Source organism: Pongo abelii, chromosome 8, assembly GCF_028885655.2.
Source record: "Pongo abelii isolate AG06213 chromosome 8, NHGRI_mPonAbe1-v2.0_pri, whole genome shotgun sequence".
Classification (NCBI taxonomy): Eukaryota; Metazoa; Chordata; class Mammalia; order Primates; family Hominidae; genus Pongo; species Pongo abelii.
In genome coordinates this window covers 103360441-103382542 of record NC_071993.2, presented here as the reverse complement: position 1 = coordinate 103382542, position 22102 = coordinate 103360441, and the positions used below count along the sequence as shown (strand labels likewise).

The 22102-nt window shown below is 47.4% G+C and overlaps 1 protein-coding gene across 3 annotated transcripts in view; it reads left to right on the top strand.

Annotated features, from left to right (window-relative positions):
• The window catches only part of TLL2 (tolloid like 2), a 153765-nt gene that overhangs the window by 108092 nt on the left and 23571 nt on the right, over positions 1–22102 (top strand). For all 3 annotated transcript variants that reach the window (XM_024253817.3, XM_054522710.2, XM_054522711.2), the window contains 4 exons: positions 4974–5076; positions 12977–13093; positions 14258–14403; positions 14895–15090. In XM_024253817.3, the coding sequence (XP_024109585.3) occupies positions 4974–5076; positions 12977–13093; positions 14258–14403; positions 14895–15090 (562 nt within the window). The remainder of the gene's footprint in view (positions 1–4973; positions 5077–12976; positions 13094–14257; positions 14404–14894; positions 15091–22102) is intronic.

Below are 22102 nucleotides of genomic sequence, written 5' to 3'. Positions count from 1 at the left end.
AATAGTAAAAATAACAGTTGTTTGGTTATAAGCATCCACTGTGTGCCAGGCATGGTGCTGTTTGCTGTATGTTCATTATTTCTGGACTTCTCAATCAGTCTCACCCATACAAATGAAGGCTGGCATGTACTAAATATCCACTGAGTTATAAATCAAGTTCACAGTTCCTTCCAACCTTAATAAATACACTATTATAATATCCTGGAATTTAGAATTCTGTGACACCTCGGATTGCTGCTCTGGAAGATGGTGACACAGGGAGCCAGCCCACAGCTGGCTTTTCTTCCCCCCAGCCTCCGTCTCAGCATTTGGGGCTTAAAGAACATCCCTGTTGACATCCCAGCCCACTTCCCTAAGCATCTCACACTCCTCTTTTGCAAACATTCACTCCTTGGCTGCCCCTCCAGCGGGATGGACTGGCCAGGCGTGCAGTCTACACTCAAGAAGATGAATCCAGGGCAGAGGCCCTTGCATGTCCTGGCAGTGGGCTCAGAGCTGTGTGGACAGGGAATTCCTGGGCTCCTGGAGTGTGGTGTAGGACCTGGGCAAGCTCTGGGTGGACACATCCCTTTAGTCTTGAAGAATTCCATGACCCCCTAGAGCTGAGCCTAGGGCAAAGATCTCTTTCAATCTGGTCCAAGGGTGGTATGTTTTCAACCCTACTACAGGGCACATACTCTTATATCCATTATCTGGATAAGGAATTTGAGGCTTGAACATTAAGGAAAGTGCCAAAAGTCAAGGTAAGATATCGAACTAGAAACTGAGAACTGAGGTTTTGCTCTCCAAAGCTTATCTTTTTGCTACGTGTCTCTACAAATCTGAGTGTTCTTCAAGTTGTCTCAGACTAGATGCAACTATCTTGGAGAAACTCTGTTCCCTAGGTCTAGGTTAGGGGATACCCCCAGTGTCCCCAGAGCTCTCTGTAATCATACCTGTTGTAGCATGTCTCACGGTATAGTCACTACTGATTTATTTGTCCCACTTCTAAATCTTAAGCTCATTAAGGTTAGAGATCGTCCACCCCCAGGGCCCCAGCACTCCACAGTCTGTGGCACAGACTGGTCACCTGACAAGTATTTGTTGAATGGATATGTGGATGGATGAGGGGCTGAGTGAAAAACATGCAGCTAGGGTTTTTCACTAGCAGTTAGCAGTGGGTGTGATGGAATTTTTCAGGCACCTGTAGCCAACCTTCAGGTATTTCTAATTTATAACTTTTTAAAATGTCCATCTAAATGTCAAGTTAAGCACAGTGTGCTAACTAGAGACAAATGGCTAGGAATCACTGTGAGCATTTTCTGTGGACCGGATACTATCCTTAGCATATCATGTGGATCATCTAATTTAGTCCTCACATCAACTTCGTGAAATAGGTTCTGTTACCATACTTATTTACAGGTAAGGAATTGGACTTGCACAAGGCTTCTAAGTTTGTTGCAGAGTTGGGATTTGAACCCAGGCAATTGGACTCTGACAGCCTGAATGCTTGACCGTCTTCTTATGTTATTACACAAAGGGGTCAGGCTAGTAGATAGACATTTGAACGTGCATTTATACACATACATGAATGCACATGTGTGGGCACACATGTATACATCCTTCCTTTGGCTCTAAGCATTTAAGACATTAAGTACGGCTGTCATCTTGTATCTGAGACCCCAGACCTGTCTGCCTTGGGTAGATGTGAAATCCATGTGCCTGCTGGAGGCTAACAGGAGGGAGGCAGAAAGGGGGAAGAGGAAGAGGTCTGGTAATTTCTAAATTATTGAATTGCCCTGCACAGCAGAGGGTGTGTGATATGTTTGAACTGTGTAAACTTCATCAAGCCTTAATTATTAGTGCTAACTGGGGACAGAGAGAATACACATCATTGAAATTTCTGCACCAATTATTTCCATTTCTGCTTCACCCAGCCTTCCCCAGAGCTGCAAGTAATTAGCAAACTTGATTGATTCGAGTATCACCTCTTGTTCACTACCTCTTTCCCCTGTGGTCTTTATGGTTCACTAACGTACTTAAAATAATTAGCCTGAATAATTATCCCATTCATTCAGATCATGAATGTGTTACCAAGGAAGTTGTACTAACATTTCCTTTCTGTAATTTTAAAAAAGCAAAGGCTAAAGAATTATTGTGCAACCAGCTTACAGGTGTTACTAAGCTCTACCACCTGAATATGAGCACGGTGTGGGATAGGACAGAAATCTAAGGCACACCTCCGTCTTAAGACTGAGTGTTTATTTTGGGTCCCCCTCCCCCCACTCCCAGGGAATCTGATTTAATGGAAGGAAGGGTGTTTGCTTGGTACGAGCTTTTTTCAAAGCTTCAAAGGTGATTTTAATGTGCAAGTAGGGTCGAAAAACACAGTCTAGTTTGAAGGAGGAGTGACAGTGTGCACACACACATGCACACACACTCACGCACACACGTGCGCACACACACATGCATGCACACGCTCACACATGCACGCACCCACGTGCACGCGCACACACACAATGACAGAAGGTGATCTGACCTGTTTTTTCCTGGCACTGACTCTTCATTTCCTAGGAGATCGCAGGGCTTTGTGGAAGATGTGATTTGTCCTGAGATGAAACATTGGGTGGGATGGGCCCAAGGGAAGGGATGGGCACTCAACACTAATCAAGATGGGCAGCCTGCGAGGTGTGGTTAGTGTTAGTTGTGGTATGCTAAGTGTACACTCAATGTGGACTGCCTGGTATTTTAAGTTGCTATTTATTGAGTGCCTATGATGTGCCAGGCATAGCAATATACACTCTATATATGGTTTCTCGCACAGTCCCCTCAATAGCACAGTGATGTGTGTATTGTGTTACAGATGAGGAAACTAGAGGGCAAGTATTTCCCCAAGACTCCAGAGCTAGTAGATGGAGCTGAGAAGCAAATCCAGATCTAGGTAGATCTAAAGACACCGGCTCTAGAATCATTATAAAACAGAGGGTGGGGCGTTCCAAAGAGGCAAAGATCAATCGTGTTCATCAGGGCAATCAGACACAGGCTCGAGGAGGGGGACACTTGAGCAGGCCTGGGGAGGGTTTCTCTGACATGGGACTATCAGGGAACACTGGGAAACAGGTTGCACAGGACAGGTCCTGGGGGTGTGGAGAGTAAGCAGAATTTAATTCATGAGATGGGGGCACAGGGAGCCACTGAGGTTTCCTGAGGGGTTTGGTCAACATGATATATGAATGGAAGATTGGGAGGGGTCTGGTAAACATGAGACATGAGTGGAAGATTGATCTAGAAGCCCCAGTGTGTAGAAAAAATGGGGCCACAGCAGGGAGGAGTCCAGGAATCATGTGGGAGCAATCCAGGACGGGGTGAGGCAGGAGGAGCGAAATGGGGTTAGAGGGGAGGGATGCGGATATCGTAAAAAGAGCTGCAGCATGGATGCTGAACAGATATGGGGGATCAACAGTAAGGATGAAGGAAAGATAATACCAAAGCTTGGCTCCTTCACCAATGGGGCAATGGCGTCTTCTACAGTGGAGGAGGCTGGAAAGGAAATGCTTTGTTTGGAGGTGCTCTCACCTAGTAGGGAGCGAGAAGGGCACAGGAGCAAGAGCAGTGGGGAGAAGATAGGCCAGTGTGGTGAAAACCAGAAAGGATAAGCTCTGGGCAGAGGGGTCATGGGGCACAAGGACAAATAACAGTCCTTTAGATTTGGTGGGGAGGGAATGGGAACCTTTGAGGAAGCCTTCCAGCCTAAGGGTTTACTTAGAGCTAGAGGGCCCCTGGGGCTGTTTGAATATAAAGAAGTGGCTAGTGGAGGGGCAGCGAGTGGAGATGCTGGAGAGAGAGGAACTGCTGAGAGCAAGGTCCCCCGGGGTTGGAAAAGGAATAGAGTCAGGGATGCAGGGGCTGGGTCAGGGCTGAAGATCAGGAAGAATGGAGACATGATGGAGCAGAGGTGTGTGGGGCATGAGGAAAGGTGAGCCTGGGCCAGACAAGCCACTGCACCTCAGGACAGTGGGAGGAGCCACAGGCACCTGGTTTAGTGGAACTTGCATGGGGGTGAAAGGCCAGGGGAAATCTGAACTCTGCTCTGGGCCATCTGCCAGGGGAACCCCCAGCTGGTGGGCTGCAGGGGGACCAGAGCCAGTTCATGGGTACAGCACCTGTGTGCTGAGGCCCAGCCCGTGGGACCACCCAGCCCTCCCCATCCCCCTACTAAGCAGTCACCAGTTTGGCCATGGGAGCATCCACTACCTGACCTCAGGGATGTCCAGACAGGGCTGCCAAGATGCTCCTCATGACAATCCCTCTCTTTTCAGTGTTTATACCATAGTGTTCCCATTGGCTTGGCCCATCTGCCTTTCCCCTCTTCTCTGGGCTCCCCAAAGGCAAAGGACCCTGTCTTACTGATCTTTCTATCTCAATTGGCTAGCACAGGCTGACACTCAGAAGGTGGTCAACAAACAATGGTGGAATGAATGAAAGAATGGACTAACTGTAGGAAGGTCGTTAGACACACCACACCTCAGGAGAGTGAGGTCATGGCTGAGGGGAGGTTCATCACAGAGATGTTCAGATGCACTCAGGCTAACCCCAGACCCTTTGGAATGATTGATGATGTTATAAGATCTTCTTGTATCTCTGAACTTCGCTGACCCCTTACCTCCTTCCAAATCCCCAGTCTCCATGCGCCCTGGCCAGTCTTTTTAATGCATCTCGCTTTCTGTAAACCACCTAGTGACTTCAAAAGCTCAAGTGATTCCCCAGACAGAACCGAAGGACCCATCTCCTTCTGTTTACTCCCCATCCTGCTTAAGGTTTATTATTTAATGTCCTTAGGTTTCCTGTGAGCATGCTTTGGAGACAACACTCCTACTGTGGTCTGAGAGTTCTGCATGCTAAAGGGTAACGTGAGAACACCAGTATGCAAGATATATCTTCCCGAACTCCTCAGGCTTTGCTGCCAAAACTCACTTTATGGTAATTCTTTACAGATCGTATTAAACTTCACATCCATGGATTTGTTTAAAAGCCGGCTGTGCTGGTATGATTACGTGGAGGTCCGGGATGGTTACTGGAGAAAAGCCCCCCTTTTGGGTAAGTTGACTTTAGACACCGTTAAGAGGGGAGTGATGGGATGTTCCCCGGGATGCTGTTAATGTCTGGAAGGTCCACCTTGACAGCGGTCACAGGAAACTCTCAAGGGCCTCTATCATTGTAAAACTCTGAGCACTCCATTTGGCCACACATGTTAAAAGCTTTTAAAACTGCAAATACCCTTTGACCCAGCAATTCCACTTTTTGGAATTCATCCTAGGGAACTAATTAAGGAAGTGTGCAAAGCTCTATCTACAGGGATGTTCACTGAAGCAGGAAAAATTGCAAGCAATTTAAATGTTCAACAGTAGGGTTTGGCTGAATAAATTATGATCCATCTTTTTAATGGAAAACTTCCCAGCCATTAAAAATGAAGTTGTAGTTGACTACTGATACGGAAAGGTGTTCATGGTACACTGTTACACACAAAAAAGTATGTGACAAAAATAGAATAAACAGTAGGATTCCATTTTGATTAAAAAATACTTTTATGTATTTTATATATATATAATGCAGGCATTGCAAATGTAGATGGCTTCAAGGATAACATGTAAATGAAGGAGATGGGATTTGTATAATAAAATAAGGAGTGGTGGGGGGAGTGTGGTGAACTGAACACCAAATATCCTGTCCAAAATTATTCAAACCAAAATGACTTAAAACATGTGTACAGGCTGAATTAACTAGAAGACATCACTTTGTGATCTGCAATATAAATCTCAAGTAAAATTATAAATATACGTAGATAACACACTGGTTATTTCAGGGTGATAGAGTATTTTTAAAATGTATTCTGTTGTTCTTGGTTTAGCTATATTTTCCAATTTTTCTATGATGAGCGTGTATTGTTTTGGTGAGATGAATAGGGCGTGAACTCACCCATGGAAAGTTAGCTTGGAGCTTTGAGTGAGACATAGTGGGCAGGTAGTGTAACAAGAAAGGTTAGTTCAGCCCAGAGATGAAGGGGTGGCCTGCCCTTCCACACCTGTGGGTATTTCTAGTCGGGTGGGATGAGAGACTGAGAAAAGAAATAAGACACAGAGACAAAGTATAGAGAAACAACAGTGGGCCCAGGAGACCGGCACTCAGCACACCAAGGACCTGCACCGGCACCGGTCTCTGAGTTCCCTCAGTTTTTATTGATTATTATTTTCATTATTTCAGCAAAAAGGAATGTAGTAGGAGAGCAGGGTGATAATAAGGAGAAGGTCAGCAAAAAACATGTAAGCAAAAGAATCTATGTCATAATTAAGTTCAAGGGAAGGTACTATGCCTGGATGTGCAGGTAGGCCAGGTTTATGTTTCTCTCCACCCAAACATCTCAGTGGAGTAAAGAATAACAAGGCAGCATTGCTGCAAACATGTCTCGCCTCCCACCATAGGGCAGTTTTTCTCCCATCTCAGAAATGAACAAATGTACAGTCGGGTTTTATACCGAGACATTCAGTTCCCAGGGGCAGGCAGGGGACAGTGGCCTTCCTCTATCTCAACTGCAAGAGGCTTTCCTCTTTTACTAATCCACCTCAGCAGAGACCCTTTATGGGTGTCAGGCTGGGGGACCATCAGGTCTTTCTCATCCCATGAGGCCATATTTCAGACTATCACATGGGGAGAAACCGTGGACAATACCCAGCTTTCAAGGGCAGAGAGAGGTCCCTGCGGCTATCTGCAGTGCACTGTGCCCCTGGTTTATTGAGACTAGAGAATGGCGATGACTTTTACCAAGTATACTGCTTGTAAACATTTTGTTAACAAGGCACGTCCTGCACAACCCTAGATCCCTTAAACCTCAATTTCATACAACACATGTTTTTGTGAGCTCCAGGTTGGGTCAAAGTGGCTGGGGCAAAGTGGCTGGGGCAGAGCTACAAATTAACAACATCTCAGCAAAGCAATTGTTTAAAGTACAGGTCTTTTTTCAAAATGGAATCTCTTATGTCTTCCCCTTCTATATAGACACAGTAACAGTCTGATCTCTCTTTCTTTTCCCTACATCTCTCGTGGATGACAGGGGAGGGTTAGCTTTGCCTAGAGGACCAATGGCTCCAGTGTCTCGGGAGTAGACACTGGGACTCACTCAGCCCAGGAATGGCAGCCGTGGTGGAGCTGGTGAGAGAGGCAGAAGTGACCAGGAGCCAGATGGGAGGGTCTCAGCTGAGAGTGTATTGTCCTTACTCGTAGAGGGGTCTGTAGGGTGGGCTCTGGCTTGGACAAGTCTAAGCGCTCAGTGAGGACTTTGTCCCTGGCACATATTCATGTGAGCAGAAAGCCCAACTTGTTATGCTGCAACTGACGAGCCTGAGAGTGAGCTGGTATGGGATGGTTGGCCGAGATGGAGATAGGAAAGAAGGGAGAGGGCTAAGCTGGGGCGTGTCACTGCTAGACCGAGCCCTGACTTCATGCCAGATTCTGGGGAGCCAAGGCTGAGGTAGGTCAGAAGAGGCTGGACAGAGGGGTTGGCTGGACTCAAGGTAGCCTGGCAGACATTAATCTTTCGTATGACTGAGGGGTCCCAGACTGCCAGCATTAGGAGAAGTCAGTCAGGTAGTCAGCTGTCCAGGTAGACAAGCGAAGAAAGTGATCCCCAGGCCAAGCACGGACAGGAGCGCGTCTACTGCAGGACCAGTGGAGTCCGCCCCACAGTGGCAGGGCGGAGGATGCCTGCCTGGATTTCTGTTTCCTGCCTACCACGAGCAGGCATGGCGCTGTCTAGCAGCCAGAAGGAGGGTCTGGCTTTACAGGTAGCACTGTTTGCTTGTGGCAAAAGACAGAGGGCTGGATTCCCAGTAGCAGAGGTTCCCAAACCTGGCTGGACATCAGAACCTCCTGGGAAGATTTCTATGAATACAGATTCCTGGGAGACCGTGAATTGGAATCCCCACAAGTTGGGTCAGAGAATGATCCTATTTACCTTTATATAAAAGGGCATGTGCCCAAATCTAGTACCACAAATGTAGAAAGGACCACAAATATGCCCATCTAACTGCTGAAGGTGATTACCTCTGAGGAAGGAAGCGCGGAGTTGGTGGGCAGCTTCAAACTTTGTTTTGTATACTTCTGCATTGTTTGAGTCTTTTGTAAGAACACATTCAGGTGTCATTCTATAATGAAATAATAAAAAGAGCTATGTGGGAGGAGTTTCGTGAGAACATCGGATCACAGACCCCGCAATCTGGCAGAGACCTTACAGTCACTTAATCCCACACTTTTATGAGAAAACCAAGCTCCCCAAATGTGGACTAACTCAAAGGCCACACAGCTAGTGGCTGAGATCAGACCAGAATTCTGATGTCCTGGTGAAGGGGAGAGGTGACTGCTGAACCCAAGGGGTGCCAGATAAAATACATTATTTGTTGTTTATCTGAAATTCAAATGTACTGGGCTTCCTTGAGTTTTGTTTGCTAAATCTGGCAACTCTCTACCCCCACCTCCCAGGAATGGGATAGATTTAAAGGCTTAAGAGGAGGAAGCTGTCTGTTACTGAAGTTCCCCAGAGAGGGCCAAGGCACGTTCCTGAGAATGGGCACAGGCAGAGAGATTTCCAGGAGTTCCTTTTTCTTGAACTTGAAACAAGATTTTCTCATTATAGATCCTGGTATTTCTGGCTACATTTCATTAATGAATTGGGACTTTTGCCGTTTGTTGGTGGTGGTGATGGTTTTTGTTTTGTTTTGTTTTTCGTTTTGAGGTTTTTTTTTGGCTCATATTTTACCCACTTTTACTCTGTGTGTGTGTGCGTGTGTGTGTGTGTGTGTAGAGTGCCAGCGCCTGTAACCGTCATTCTAAATTTGCAGTTCTCCTTTGCCAACTATTTGGCCTGCTCTGATGTTTCCAAATGCAGTTGTTAGTGAACTTTTGTGTTTGGAACAAGTGCATTGTGTTGGCCGAGCTGGTCCCTGGGAGGGGTCAGTGCCATGAAATCTGCTGGGAGGAGGCAGGTCAATGCCCCTTTGGCAGGAGGGAGAGCGGATTAGGGCGGATTGTGAAAGTATGCATCTTGCTCTGAAAACTGTGCATCGCATTTTTTCCCAGGGCAGTGTGTGAAAATCCAGGCATAATGGACGTATAACTTTTTATGAATGAACCCTTTATGACTCCCCATGGAGCCCACTTGTAGTGTCCTCATCTGCATTTCCTCTTCTTGATATCCTTATTAAACTCCTCCTCTAAATCCAGGAACCGGATTTCAGTGCAGGAATCTGACACCTTTTCTCTCGTCCAGTTTCTCTCCAGCCTGCTTAGTCTCCTTGGAAGGAGGCTATTTTTCGAGACCCAGGTTTTCACATAGTGATTAAAGGGAAAAGTCGATTGAGAACATTTCATGGCTGGTTAAAGATATCAAATTGGTTTGTCAGTTTTGGGGGTCACTTATGATATTGCACCTAAAGAGGGGAGGAAGTTGGCTGCAGAGAGAGCTCATCCAGTAATCTTAAATTCTGTCCTGTAAATTGGATTCTCTCCCTTATTTCTGCTAGAGGAATTACTCTAACAATGCACTTTTGTATGCAGAACTGTCTTTGGGCATTCTGTATCACCACAATGCACACAAAAGCCCTTTTTCCCTCTTTCCCTGAAATAGGGAGAGGGAAGTTCAGAAAGGCCAGGCTGGCCAATCAGTGTCGTGTGGCCCAGCTACTCAGGCTCCCTAGCCAGGGGCAGCCTCCCAGATGAGCAGAAATGATGCAGTCAGTCAAACAGCCAAGCCTGGCATTTCCACAGAATTGCTTTATGGTTTGAGGCTTTGATCTTCATTCCTGCTTGTCTGTTTCCAAACTGGAAAATGGGGATGACATCTACATTACTAGAGAGTAGATTTGATGTCTATCTATCCAAAATTGTACAATGTTCAGAACCGTACCTCAGTCAGTGAAGGTTTTCTTTTTTTTTTTTTTTGATGGTAGTGGTGGTGATGATGAAAAAGGTGATACTGATGATGAAGGTCTCAGACTGCTCCGGTTAAAATCCTGCTCTTACTTATAGCTTTGAGACTTAAATTCTCTGACTCTCAGTTTTCTCGTCTGTGAAATGGGATTAATAATAGTACCTAATTCAGAGAGTATTGGGATGAAATAGATAATCCATGTAAAGTGCTTAGGACAGTGTCTGGCATAGACATAGTCAATAAAAAAGGGCTTTTATTAGAACCAGTATGGTGAAGATGAGAACACTGAGACATCAGTTAAGGGACAAAGTAGAGGATTCTAGTTAGGAGTGACAAAGTGATTTGGGGAGAGTGCTTAGGAATAATTTGTAATTTGTTCTACGAAGTCTAGTTTTGCCAAGGCAGTAAAATATACCTCAGGCTGCAATTCCTGCCTCCTGTCGAGTACTCAGCAGAGACAGGCTGTCTAATGGCCCTTGGGTGGTGCGTGGTTCATCTCATCTGCTTAGGTCCTTAGGAGACGAGGCAGTGAAAGTCTCCTTCTCTTTTGGAAACAAGCCTCAGTGGCTGTGACAGCTGGGTTTTAAAAGGAGAAACTTGGATTTGAAACTTGGGCTAGGCTAAGAAGGAATTCCTTTTGTGAACCGGCACTGTCTAATTGCTCTGTGTCCTCATTGGTAAGCAGTACTTCCCCAGGCTTGCCTGTCATTTTCCAAAAATCACTTGACACTAATTGGCCGTGCCAGAGAAACCATTACTGAAAATTTAGAGGCTTCTGATGGATTTTTTCTTGCCAAATTCTTGGCAGGAGTTTCATCTCATCTCACTTAATATTAATCTCCCCAAATCCAAAAGGCTACAGGTGGTCAGAATTGGAAGGAAGCAGAGGAGATTAGCAGCCTTTACCCCCATGTTTCCCCAAACCATGTACAACACAGTTGGCCCTTAGGAGATGCCTACAGTGGCCTTTACTCCTCCCCTAACCTCACCTGCTCATAGCCTCAAGTGGTTTGTCCACTGCCTAACATAGCACTGGCAGTAAGAGTACCCACGACATATCTGTGAAATGGACTTAAAAAAAATTCAGATATAATTTCTGGACCATACAATTCACCATTTAAAGTATACCAGTCAATGGTTTTTAGCATGCTCAGAGTTGTGTCACCACAATCAATTTTAGAATATTTTCATCACAGCCGGGCGTGGTGGCTCATGCCTGTAAACCCAGCACTTTGGGAAGCTGAGGCGGGCAGATCATGAGGTCAGGAGAATGAGACCATCCTGGCTAACATGGTGAAACCCCATCTCTAATAAAAATATAAAAAATTATCTGGGCGTGGTGGCACGCGCTTGTAGTCCCAGCTACTTGGGAGGGTGAGGCAGGAGAATCCCTTGAACCTGGGAGGTGGAGGCTGCAGTGAGCTGAGATCACGCCATTGTGTTCCAGCCTGGTGACAGAGCAAGACTCTGTCTCAAAAAAAAAAAAAAAAAAGAATATTTTCGTCGCTCCAGAAGAAGACCCATACTCATTAGCAGCCACTTCCCATTCCCCGTTGCCCCCCAAAGCTAAATACATTCTCTGAGTGACTCATGCAATAGGTGCTTGGTAGAACCATGGTCTTCCAGTCCAAATGGACCGTGGCTGGCCTGTGTTCTGAACCAGTCAGTAAAGATGAACCCATCTCCCACCTCGCCCTGGGCTGCCATCCTGACATGGCAGTAGGGATTAGATGGCCAAGAATGACCAGGTACTTGGAAGACCAGGCCTCTGTGGAGGCTCCAGATTTCAGACCATGCACCCAAGTGTCTAAGAAATACAAATGTATTTATTATTTTTCCCAATAACAAAAGTTTGTCTATGATGATCCCCCTTTCCAGTTTTGGTCAATTTGTATGTCCTTGTTGGGGGCATAGTTTATGCCAAGGCATGGTGGTGGCAGGGGGCGTCTATCCTGCCACCCTGACTGGCATTGCTGGGATGTCCTCATCCCCAACCAATGAGTCCTTTGTCCAGATAGAGGCTACTGGGCTTCCTCCTTGTATCAACCCTAGGCCAGTTCAGAATGGTGCAGGTCTACATTCCCCTAGAAGCTTGGGAGACATTATATGGCTCCCCTAATCCTCTCGGCTGTGAGAAAGTCACTTCCGTCCCCCTCTTGGGCCTGGAATCATGTTGCTGCCATCCTGCCACACTTTGCCTGAAGAGCTCTGCATGCCTGTCTCATGGCCAAATGTCTGGACAATCACATAGACACTTCTATGCTGACCTTGGGGGGTGGGCACAACAGGGGAATCCAGGGTCTTGCTGCCACTCTGGACTCTGCCCAAGGACTGAGGGCACAGTTTTGTGCTTCTCTTAGATTCTTAAACCTACCTGGGATCTCTTTCTCAAGGTGAGATGGAGAATGGGTCCTTTTAGGGGCTCCCTGCTGCTCTCCCGCTAGTCCTGTCACTCCTCCATCCTAGGAACCCTCCTATGGCTACCAGGATGGGGGAAAATATGGTGCATCCTTCCAAATCTTTGCTATTGCAACTAGGCTTGTAAAATGTAAATGCCAAGATGGTTTTATTTCTTTGCTGTGTTTTCCCTGGCACCCCTTCCCAAGGCAAGGAAAGCAGAATGTCTAATGCCCCCAAAAGGGAAGGGTATACATGCAACAGGAAATACCAGGAAAGGAAATCTGCGCTATTCTCTCACCATTCTTCCCCCGCCTCACCTTCAGAGCCTCAGCAACACCCCTCGGCAGGGGAGAGGCTGCCTGGGTTCTTCTCTGGATACTTTGACGGGAATCTGGAATTCTCCTGAAGTCAGCCTGAAAAAGAATTAAGTCACACATTATTGTGTGACTCTTCCAATCCCATCTTTTGATTCTGTGTGTGCTACAGGATAAGTTGTCCCAGCCAGGGTTATTGCTCACTTCAAACCACGTGTGAAGAACCTCAGCTTCCTCCTAGCCTGAAGCCAGTGCCTTCTTGCTGTCCCCAGGGCTCCTAACTGCTTCTTTTTCCACTTTCCAGGCAGGTTTTGCGGCGAGAAGATCCCGGAGCCCCTGGTCTCCACGGACAGCCGGCTCTGGGTGGAGTTCCGCAGCAGCAGCAACATCTTGGGCAAGGGCTTCTTTGCAGTGTACGAAGGTTTGTGCGTGGTGAAAGCAGCTGCTCGGTGGCCCCTCATAAGCTCTGTCCTTCCCAGACAGCCCACTGTCCCTCTCTCAGCCCAGACACTCCAGGCCAGAGTCACGGGGGTGGGGGCAGCTACCGCAGGGGGCAAGCAGAGGATTCCACAGCCCCTCCCACGACATTCTGGAAGCAGAGGCCAGCTGTGCCCACTTCAGAAGTAGTGCCATCCTTCTGACGCCATCCCATTCAACCCTCATTCCAGGCCAGCTGAGGAGTTGGCTTCCCCCATACAGGATGGTATTGGGGGAATCTAGAACCCTGTGGAAATGATAGCAGCCTCTGAATTGCTGTGTGAGCCTAAGCAAAGAATCTGACCTCTCTGGGCCTCTGTTTGTTTCCTTTGTGAAAAGACGACTTTGGGCAACATCAAGGAATTTCCAACTGCGTTTCTTAGAAGGGCCTCTGAGGCTACCCTGGTGGCTGAGTAGAGGGAACCAATAGGTCTGGGCTCTAGGCAGCTGCCACCAGGCGATGGTGCTTCTATTTCTTCTATGTCTTGAGCTTCTCTGGCTCATTCCCCACCCCACCGTACCCTCTGCTAAAAAAAAAAAAAAAAAAAAAAAAAAAAAAAGGGGAAACTACCAGAAAATTATCAAAGGTCCTTTGGCCTTACATTACCAAGGGTCCTTTGGCCTTAAATTATTACAATTTTAGAGAGGCCAAAGTTTTGTCTTTGTAAAATAAGTAATGTGCATGTGTGCGCATGTGTGCACGTCTGTGCGCACGGGTCCTTTCCTACCAGCGATCCTGTACCCTCTACCTTCAATCACCTGGGGAACTTCGCGGCTACGCAGGGCTCCCCCACACCCACTGGAATCAGAACCTCTGGGGGGTGTAGCCCCAGCTTCCACAGTTTGCAAACTCCCCCAGGCGATTTTGATGCACAGCGAAGGTAGAGAACCACTGCTTTACGTGGTTTTTTCTTTATATGAAAAAAATTCCGAGTTAAAGACAAATGCAATCGTGCCTTTCTGGAGGCACGGTGTTTGTGGAGTGGAGATGAAAATGTTGGTGAGCGGAGCCACCTAGTGGTGGCAAGCGCTGTTTCCCTCCCCCAACCTTCCTTCCTAAGATCTGACCAGGGTCCCCGTCTTCCTCTCCTGATGTCTCTTTCTAAAGCTACCTGCGGGGGAGAAATTAACAAAGATGCCGGTCAGATTCAATCTCCCAACTATCCGGATGACTACAGACCTTCCAAGGAATGTGTCTGGAGGATTACGGTTTCGGAGGGGTTTCACGTGGGACTTACCTTCCAAGCTTTTGAGGTGAGTGCTGCTCAGACCGGCTTCCCAAGGAAACGGCACTTTTGCGAGACACCCTCCACTCTGTAAAGATGGGTTTTCATTTTTGGCTAAAAACAGGAACCTAAGAGGCCATTCTCAAGCCCATGGTGAATTGTGCCCGGACATCTGACATCAACATCTATGCAGGCTTTGAAATGGGGTTCGCCATCTTTCTGAGGGCAGTAAGAGAGATTGAAAATAATAATCTAAGTGAAAATTCAGGATGGGATCCAGGGAAGTTTGGTAGAATTATTCTTCTCTGTTTATCCTCTTAGAATCTTCTCAGCTTGATTCACCCTTGACTTCTGCAAGTAAGGAGTGAACTAGGAAGCAGCATGGAGAGACCTGGGACACACTTGGGTCCTTTGGCCTCTTGGTTAGATTTTGAGAATGATATTTGGGTTCTCTTCTTAAATCAAAAACCTTAAAGCGGAACCATCTGCCATCCACCTTGCCTCTGTTTCTTCTTTTAGATTGAAAGGCACGACAGCTGTGCATATGACTACCTGGAAGTCCGGGATGGCCCCACGGAAGAGAGTGCCCTGATCGGCCACTTTTGTGGCTATGAGAAGCCGGAGGATGTGAAATCCAGCTCCAACAGACTGTGGATGAAGTTTGTGTCCGATGGCTCTATCAATAAAGCGGGCTTTGCGGCCAATTTTTTCAAGGGTATGAATTAGCAGTTTGTTTCCACTTTTAGGCACAAGAAGAAATATTGCTCCCCCGGCCTAAGACACACAAAACCGTATGGAAGCTTACCACCAAACAAGGCTCCCTGCAGAGAAAAGGCAGCGACACATTTTAGAGCTGGGTGTGGGCCCCCAGCAGAGTTCCCAACTGATCAGGAGCAGGCTCAGCCTTGGCTTACACACAATAGGAAGTTCTATACTTGGAAATTAGATCTAGTAAGTTTACAAGGGCCAAACTACACGGTAGTGAAACTGAGCATGGAATAACTGCAAATATTTGGATAGCAGCTATCATTAATTGATCACCTACTGTGTGCCAAGAACTGTGTAAGGTACTTGACTTACATAATGTCATTTAATTCCCTAAATAACCCTGTGAGTTAGGTTTGGATCAGGGCTGGGAAGGGCTTCTCAGGATCACGCAGGTAGTTAAGTGGCAGATCAGGGATCTAATTCAGTCTGCCTAATTCCTAAGCTCAAACTCTTTCTACAACATTGCCACTATTCCTTGATGTGGGCCAGAGAGGCAACCCAGGTGTTCAGCTCCTGGAACATCAGTGCCCCTAGACTACATGCTTACCCCCACATGATGGGAGTCGGGAGGAGAATAAGGGGTGGCACTCTGGGAACAAATTTCCGTGTTGCCCTAGGGACCTGCTGCTCTGTAGGGTCCTGATGGAACCAGGCCCAGAATGGCAGGCAGGCACAGCTTTCCTGGCGCCAGAAGAGCCAGCTTCCAAGCCTCCTTTGAATGGGCAGGTTCTCCTTCTCTGCCATCAGGCCCCTGAAAGCCCTGAAGACCACACCCTAAGAGGGAAGCATGGCTGCTCCCCACTGCCTTGGGCCTGGGCACCCAGGAGCACAGCAGCAGCCCTTGAGTAGAGACATTCGGTCCTCTGCTGCTGTGGCCCCTTAATCAGTGACCCCACTTCCCCAGCCCCCCTACCACTTGTGCTTGCCCAGAGCCTGCTTTCTCCTCTTCCCTCCTCTCCTAGGACTCCTGGCTGAGCCAGCACAGAAATCCCAGTCCCTCCCTTGCTCCCATTCTCCCCTTCTGCCCCATCTTAGACCTTCTCCCAGGTTCTATGTGAACAGCCTGGGTGTCAGAACAACCCACTTCTGCAGTGTCACCCAGAGCAGGCAGCCATTAGTCCTTACTGAAGCCTCAGTTTTCCTCTCTGTAAAATAGGAAGAAGGATGTCTGCCCATTGTACCTAAGCAATTGTTGTGAAGCCCCAAAGAAAGGATGGCTGTGGAGGCACTTAAAAGCTGAAGTGACAAACAAGGGGTGGGGCTGTTATTTTTTCCTATTTTGAGGCATTGGGGAAGAGCAAAACCCAAACAGCAGCAGAGGAAGAATCATGATGGCGCTGAAGGATTGGAGACAAAACTGAGTTGCTTCTTTCTCAAGCCAAAAAAAAAAAAAAAGCCCGACCGACCATAGCAAGTGTATTTTGAAAGCAGGTCAGCTTGTGATTGCACAGGGAAGATATGACAGCCTTGGTTGAGGTGCCTGGAAATTCACAGCCCCCACCCCACCCTGGCCCAGCCTGCACATGTCTGGTGTCTCCCAGCCTGGGGTGGCCCCTGTCTGACTTGGCAGCAGTGACACTGGCTGGGTGGCCTCAAGCAAGTTGCATGATTTCTCCAATTGCACAGCTTCTGTTGCACAAGCTCCAGTCTCTCTACCTGGAGAGACAATGCTGCCAGGTGATTGCAAGGTTGTCATCAGGAGAAAATGGAATAGTGCAAGTCAATACACCCAGTGTAGTGTTTAGTCCCGTTCATTGTCTTTGCTAGGGAAGGAATCTTTGAGGTGGTTATTCTTTCTGGAAAAACCGATGCGACAATCTCTTCTTGCTATTGTGATGGACTGGTTTCCTATTCCTGTTGTAGCAATTTACCACAGGCTTGGTGGCTTAAAACAACACACACTTATTATCCTACAGCTGTGGAGGTCAGAAGTTTATCCCATGTTAGACTGGGATAAAATCAAGGGGATGGCAGGGCTGCATTCCTTCTTGAGGTTCTAAGGGAGAATCTATTTCTTTGCCTTTTCCAGCTTCTAGGAGCTGCCTGAATTCCTTGGCTCATGGTCCCCTTCCATGGTCAAAGCCAGTAATGGCCAGTGTGTAATTCTCATGCCACATTCTCTCTGCTGCATCACAGACCACTGCTCCTGTCAGCACATCTCCTCCTTCTGACCCTAACTTCCTTCCACCTCTTTCCCTTACACGGACCTGGTGTTGACATTGAGCCCACCCAGATAATCCGGGAGAATCTCCTCATCTCCAAGATCCTTCATTTAACCACACCTGCAGAGTCCTTCTTTCACCTAATTAAGATCCTTAATTTAACCACACTTGCAGAATCTTACATTAAGGTAACAGATTCACAGGTTGCAGAGGCCAAGCTGTAGACAGCTTTGGAAGGCCTTATTCTGCCTACCACATGTCATGAATGATTATGAGGTTGTCATTCTAATTCTGTTTATTCTAGTCCTCTTGGCCTTCTCCTCCCCTGACTTCCACCCCGGGTTTTGTAAGTTGGGTGCTGGGGCTCCATTCCAGGGGGATGACTGGTAACCACTGACCATCCACACCTCACTGCTGATGCTGCTGGTGATAAGCAATGCACGGTTTTGAGAGTACCAGCTAAAGCTGGAGATTAGGCTTGTCAGCTTTAGGAAATTAAAAAAACAAAACAAAACAAAACAGGATGTCCAGTTACATTTGAATTTTAGATACAGAATGATTTTTTTTTATTATATGTCCCAATTATCACATACTGCGCTGGGAAGTGATTGATGGTTTATCTGAAAGTCAAATGTAACTGAACCTCCTGAATTTTTTGTGGAAAACTTACTGGAGATGCCAGTCAGGGCAATGGAAGGTATTTCTCTGATGCTAAACTGGTTTGTAAGAGACCGAGGAAGTGCCTGGACCTGCTCAAGTAACCATGATAGCTGGCTCCATTTGCTGGTTAGAAGACGCCACCTTCTCCCTCCCCCTCATCTAGTGTGCATTCAACATTCATCAGTCTATGTGTTGGTGCTGGGGCTGGAGACGCCGAGGAAAGCACACAGTGGTTGTCCTCAAGTGCCCAAGGTGGTAAAGGAGATCAGCAGCAAATGTGCAATGACATTGCCGTGTGGGTGTGGACCTTGGTGGAGGCTGTGAGACTCAGTCTGCGACGGGGCCCAGGTTACCCAGTGTCCTACTTGGAGGGCATTTCAATTTGCAAACATCTTTTCAGATGCCTGTCAAAGTGTGGACTAAGACCCACCCAAAGTGACTTAGTGCACAGACCCAGCTTGACTTTTTTATGGTTAAAACAACGGCAAAGAAGAACATTTAGAAAAGAAGAATTATACAACATTGATCTTGACCATGAATCTTAAAGTAGGAATCAGGATTAATAGAAACCTCATCTAGACCTATTAAATCAGGGAAAGGACGTCTACTGAATGCTGGCCACGTGCCAGGATCTAGGTTATCTCACTTTTCTTCATTACAATCCCCTGGTAGGAATTATTATTGCCCCCGTTTTCCAGTTGAGGAAGCTGAATTCCTAACATGGCTGGGCTGGAACTAGAGCCTGGATCTGTAGGATTCCACAATCCACTCTCTTTCCACTAAGGAGACCTGAAAGCCACAGGGAAGGAATGTGAAGGGGGTGGAATTTTTCCTCAGTGTTTGTGATTCGATTCTGACCCTGGTCACCTTTCTACCTTCCTGATACCACAGGGGTGTAGGCAAAAGGGCTCTGGACGTGGCAAGTGGAGTCTGAGGCGCTGGTCCCATGTTCCCTACTAGGTATTCACTCTCTTGCAGATCGGCTTTCCTTTCTACGACCGGCCTATACCTGCTTTGCTCCTCACTGTGGTCCCAGTGCTTGGCACACAGTAGGCTCAGTAAATACCTAGTGAGCAATGAAAGAACGGATCAATGAATGAATGGGGCTCAGTTTCCCTGTTGGTGGAGTGGGCATCCTGCTGCCTGCTCTGCCTCCCTTGCAAGACTCTCTGGAAGAAGAGTGGGTGAGAGACCACAGCCTCGTGCAATACTGTCCAACAGAAATGGGATGTGAGGCCCAACCAGAAGCCACGTAGGTGGCCTTGAATATGCTGGCAGCTGCCTTACAAAAAAGGAGAAACCAGTGACATTGATTTCAATGATATTTTTATTTATTGTACAAAATAATATCATTTTAATATGTGATCAATATACACAATATTAGTGAGAGATCTTACGTTTTTCACACTAAGTCTTGGAAATCCAGCGTGTGTTCTATGCTCATGGCACATCTCCACTTGGACCAGCTGCATTTCAGGTGCTCAGTAGCCACATGTGGCTGGGGGCTGCAGTATCAGACAGTGCAGGTCAGGAGACTGTACCCAGCCAGCTTCCCCAGCCCCGCCTTTTCCCAACAAGGCCATCAGTCAGATGCCCTGTGAACACCACGTACCTAGTGCGTGTGTCAGAACTTCTCCAGTGAAAAAAGCTGGAAGAGGAGCTCAAAGGCCCAGCAGAAGAGCTGGAGCAAGCCAAAGAAGCTCTTGCCTTGTTGCCAATTGGCAGGTGCTCTGCCCAGGGCCCAGCTGGCGCCTGATCCTGGCCAGGGTGCCAGTTGGTCTCTGCACCCGATTCTGGTGCCAGATGGCAGCCCCTCTCAGAGCATACTGGCTGGCAGCAAGCAGAGCACCTTACAATTCTGGTTACTTTGGGAGAAGGCAGCAGCACTCAAGGGTTGGCAGGGCCATTTTGGTCCTATGCCCCCCACATAAAGAATTAAAGGATTCCCACCTCGATCCCTCCATCCCCCTATCCCAGTGCTGATAGGTCACCATGAAGGGCTTGGTAGGGGGACTGGCTTCCCTCAAGGGATTTCTTCAAAAGCCTAAGAATATGCCCTGCCTTCCCTTTCTTAACTTTCTCTGAAACAATTTTTGGGATCCTGCCTGAGCCATCTCATCATCTAACTACTTCCTTCTTTCGCTAATTCCACCTGGACCATGAGAAGACTCCAGAGCTCCTGCTATGCTAAGCTGAACGCTGCTTCCAGTCTCTTCTACTGCCACGCTCTCCCAGATTTTTCTGGGAGGCTTGGCCTTGGCCTTGGCCTCTGCAGCCCAGAGCAAGCACGAGCCGGTGGGCTTGGAGCAGGTGCTGCTTTACCACAGTGGGAGGCCCCATGCACCTCTGTGCCATCCAGCCAAGCTGAAGCAGGGCTGTAACTGGCCAAACATCTCACGGCTCTTGCTAGAGAGAGCTCAGGTGTAAAAGCATGCCTTTCATCTACCTCCCAAAGCCAAGCACCTTACCTTCTAGTCTCTGGAGGAATTGTATTTTCTTTGCTTTCGCCCTAGGTCCATCCACTGGACTCTCTCCCTTCACTTGGCTAGGATGGTGCCAAGAGACTTGCTCCTCTGTGCGCCTCTTTCTTGCCTATGTGTCCTGCCTACAGCCACAGCATCTTCTGGTATCAGAGTCTCCGGCAGACCTCAGCCTTGGTCCTTTGTCTATCTGTCTCTCCCAATGGGCTCTTTCCTCTGTTTCCTTCTGCCTCCTCCCTAGGTCCCCCAGCCAGTGTCTTGAGTTCTGCTGTGCTGCCCTCCTGCCCGTCCATCTTCCTCCACTGGCCCATCCTTGAAGCATTTTCCTTCTTTCTGTTCTTGCCTTGTCTCCCTTCCCTCCTCAGGCCTGCACTGCTCCATTCCCACCTGGTCCAGGTATGCCCAGGGAACCTTATCTTTTCACTGCCCCATCATTGTGTCTCTCTACTCACTGGAAATTTGAAAGCAACTCTGCTGCTGTCTATCATGATGGCTTCTGTGTGTCGATGGTCTGTATGCCAGGTACTTCACATGCATCGTTTTCAGTCGTCACAACCCTAAAAGTAAATATTATCATTCTCGCTTTAAAGCAGGAGGGAGGCTCAGTGAGGCTAAATCACAAGCAGTCACCCAATTTATTGGAGGAAGATCCGCTGGAGGATCCACCCCAGGTCTGACTCACTTTAAAGCCTGGACTCTTTCCGCTACTTTTTATCAACTATTTTCTTCTTTCTGTACTTTTTAGCGAATGTCTAAGAAAATATTTTCAATATGGTAAGGTGATAAAAAAGTAACTGCACACTTGTTACTATTTTAGCATACTTATTACTTACATTTATTTGAGGTGATGGGCAACTTCAGCTCCCTGCCTAGATTGTCTCTCCAAACCCAATCTCCCCTAATAAGCAATTAATTTATGTAAGTTTTTATTGAGCCCAAGAGTACATCACCATTAGAGTTACCCAAGTTCACTGTCCACTATGTGAAATGATAGGATATTTACAAACCCTCCTTTACCCAGTGAAGTGCAACCAGGTTGATGAGGAGTCTGTGCATCGCAGACAAGGACGACTGGAAGGAAAGGGGTATACTTGAGTTGGAAAAGGGCAGGGTAGAGGGAAGCTGGATGATTGGAGGGTTTGTGTTTTCCGAGGACCAGTGGATTGGAAGTTGTAAGGAGTCAGACTTTTGACCCGATAAATACCTTTGAAAAGTAGTGAGAGTCCTGTCTCTGGGAGTTTTCAAGCAGGGTCTGAAGAGCCATCTCTCCAGAACGTTATTGAAAGGATTCCTGCCTGAGAGGGCATGACTGGGTAACTTTCCAGATCTTTACCGACTCATAGATGTTCTTAATTTCTTTTAGTTTATGTGTAAAGAGTTATTTCAAGATTTGGTGAACAACTATTTTTGTTGTTGTTGAGACAGAGTCTTGCTCCATTGCCCAGGCTGGAGTGCAGTGGCACGATCTCAGCTCACTGCAACCTCCGCCTCCCGGGTTCAAGTGGTTCTCCTTCCTCAGCCTCCTGAGTAGCTGGGATTACAGGCATGCACCACCACTCCAGGCTAATTTTGTATTTTTAGTAGAGACGGAGTTTCACCATGTTGCCCAGGCTGGTCTCGAACTTGTGACCTTGTGATCCACCCGCCTCGGCCTCCC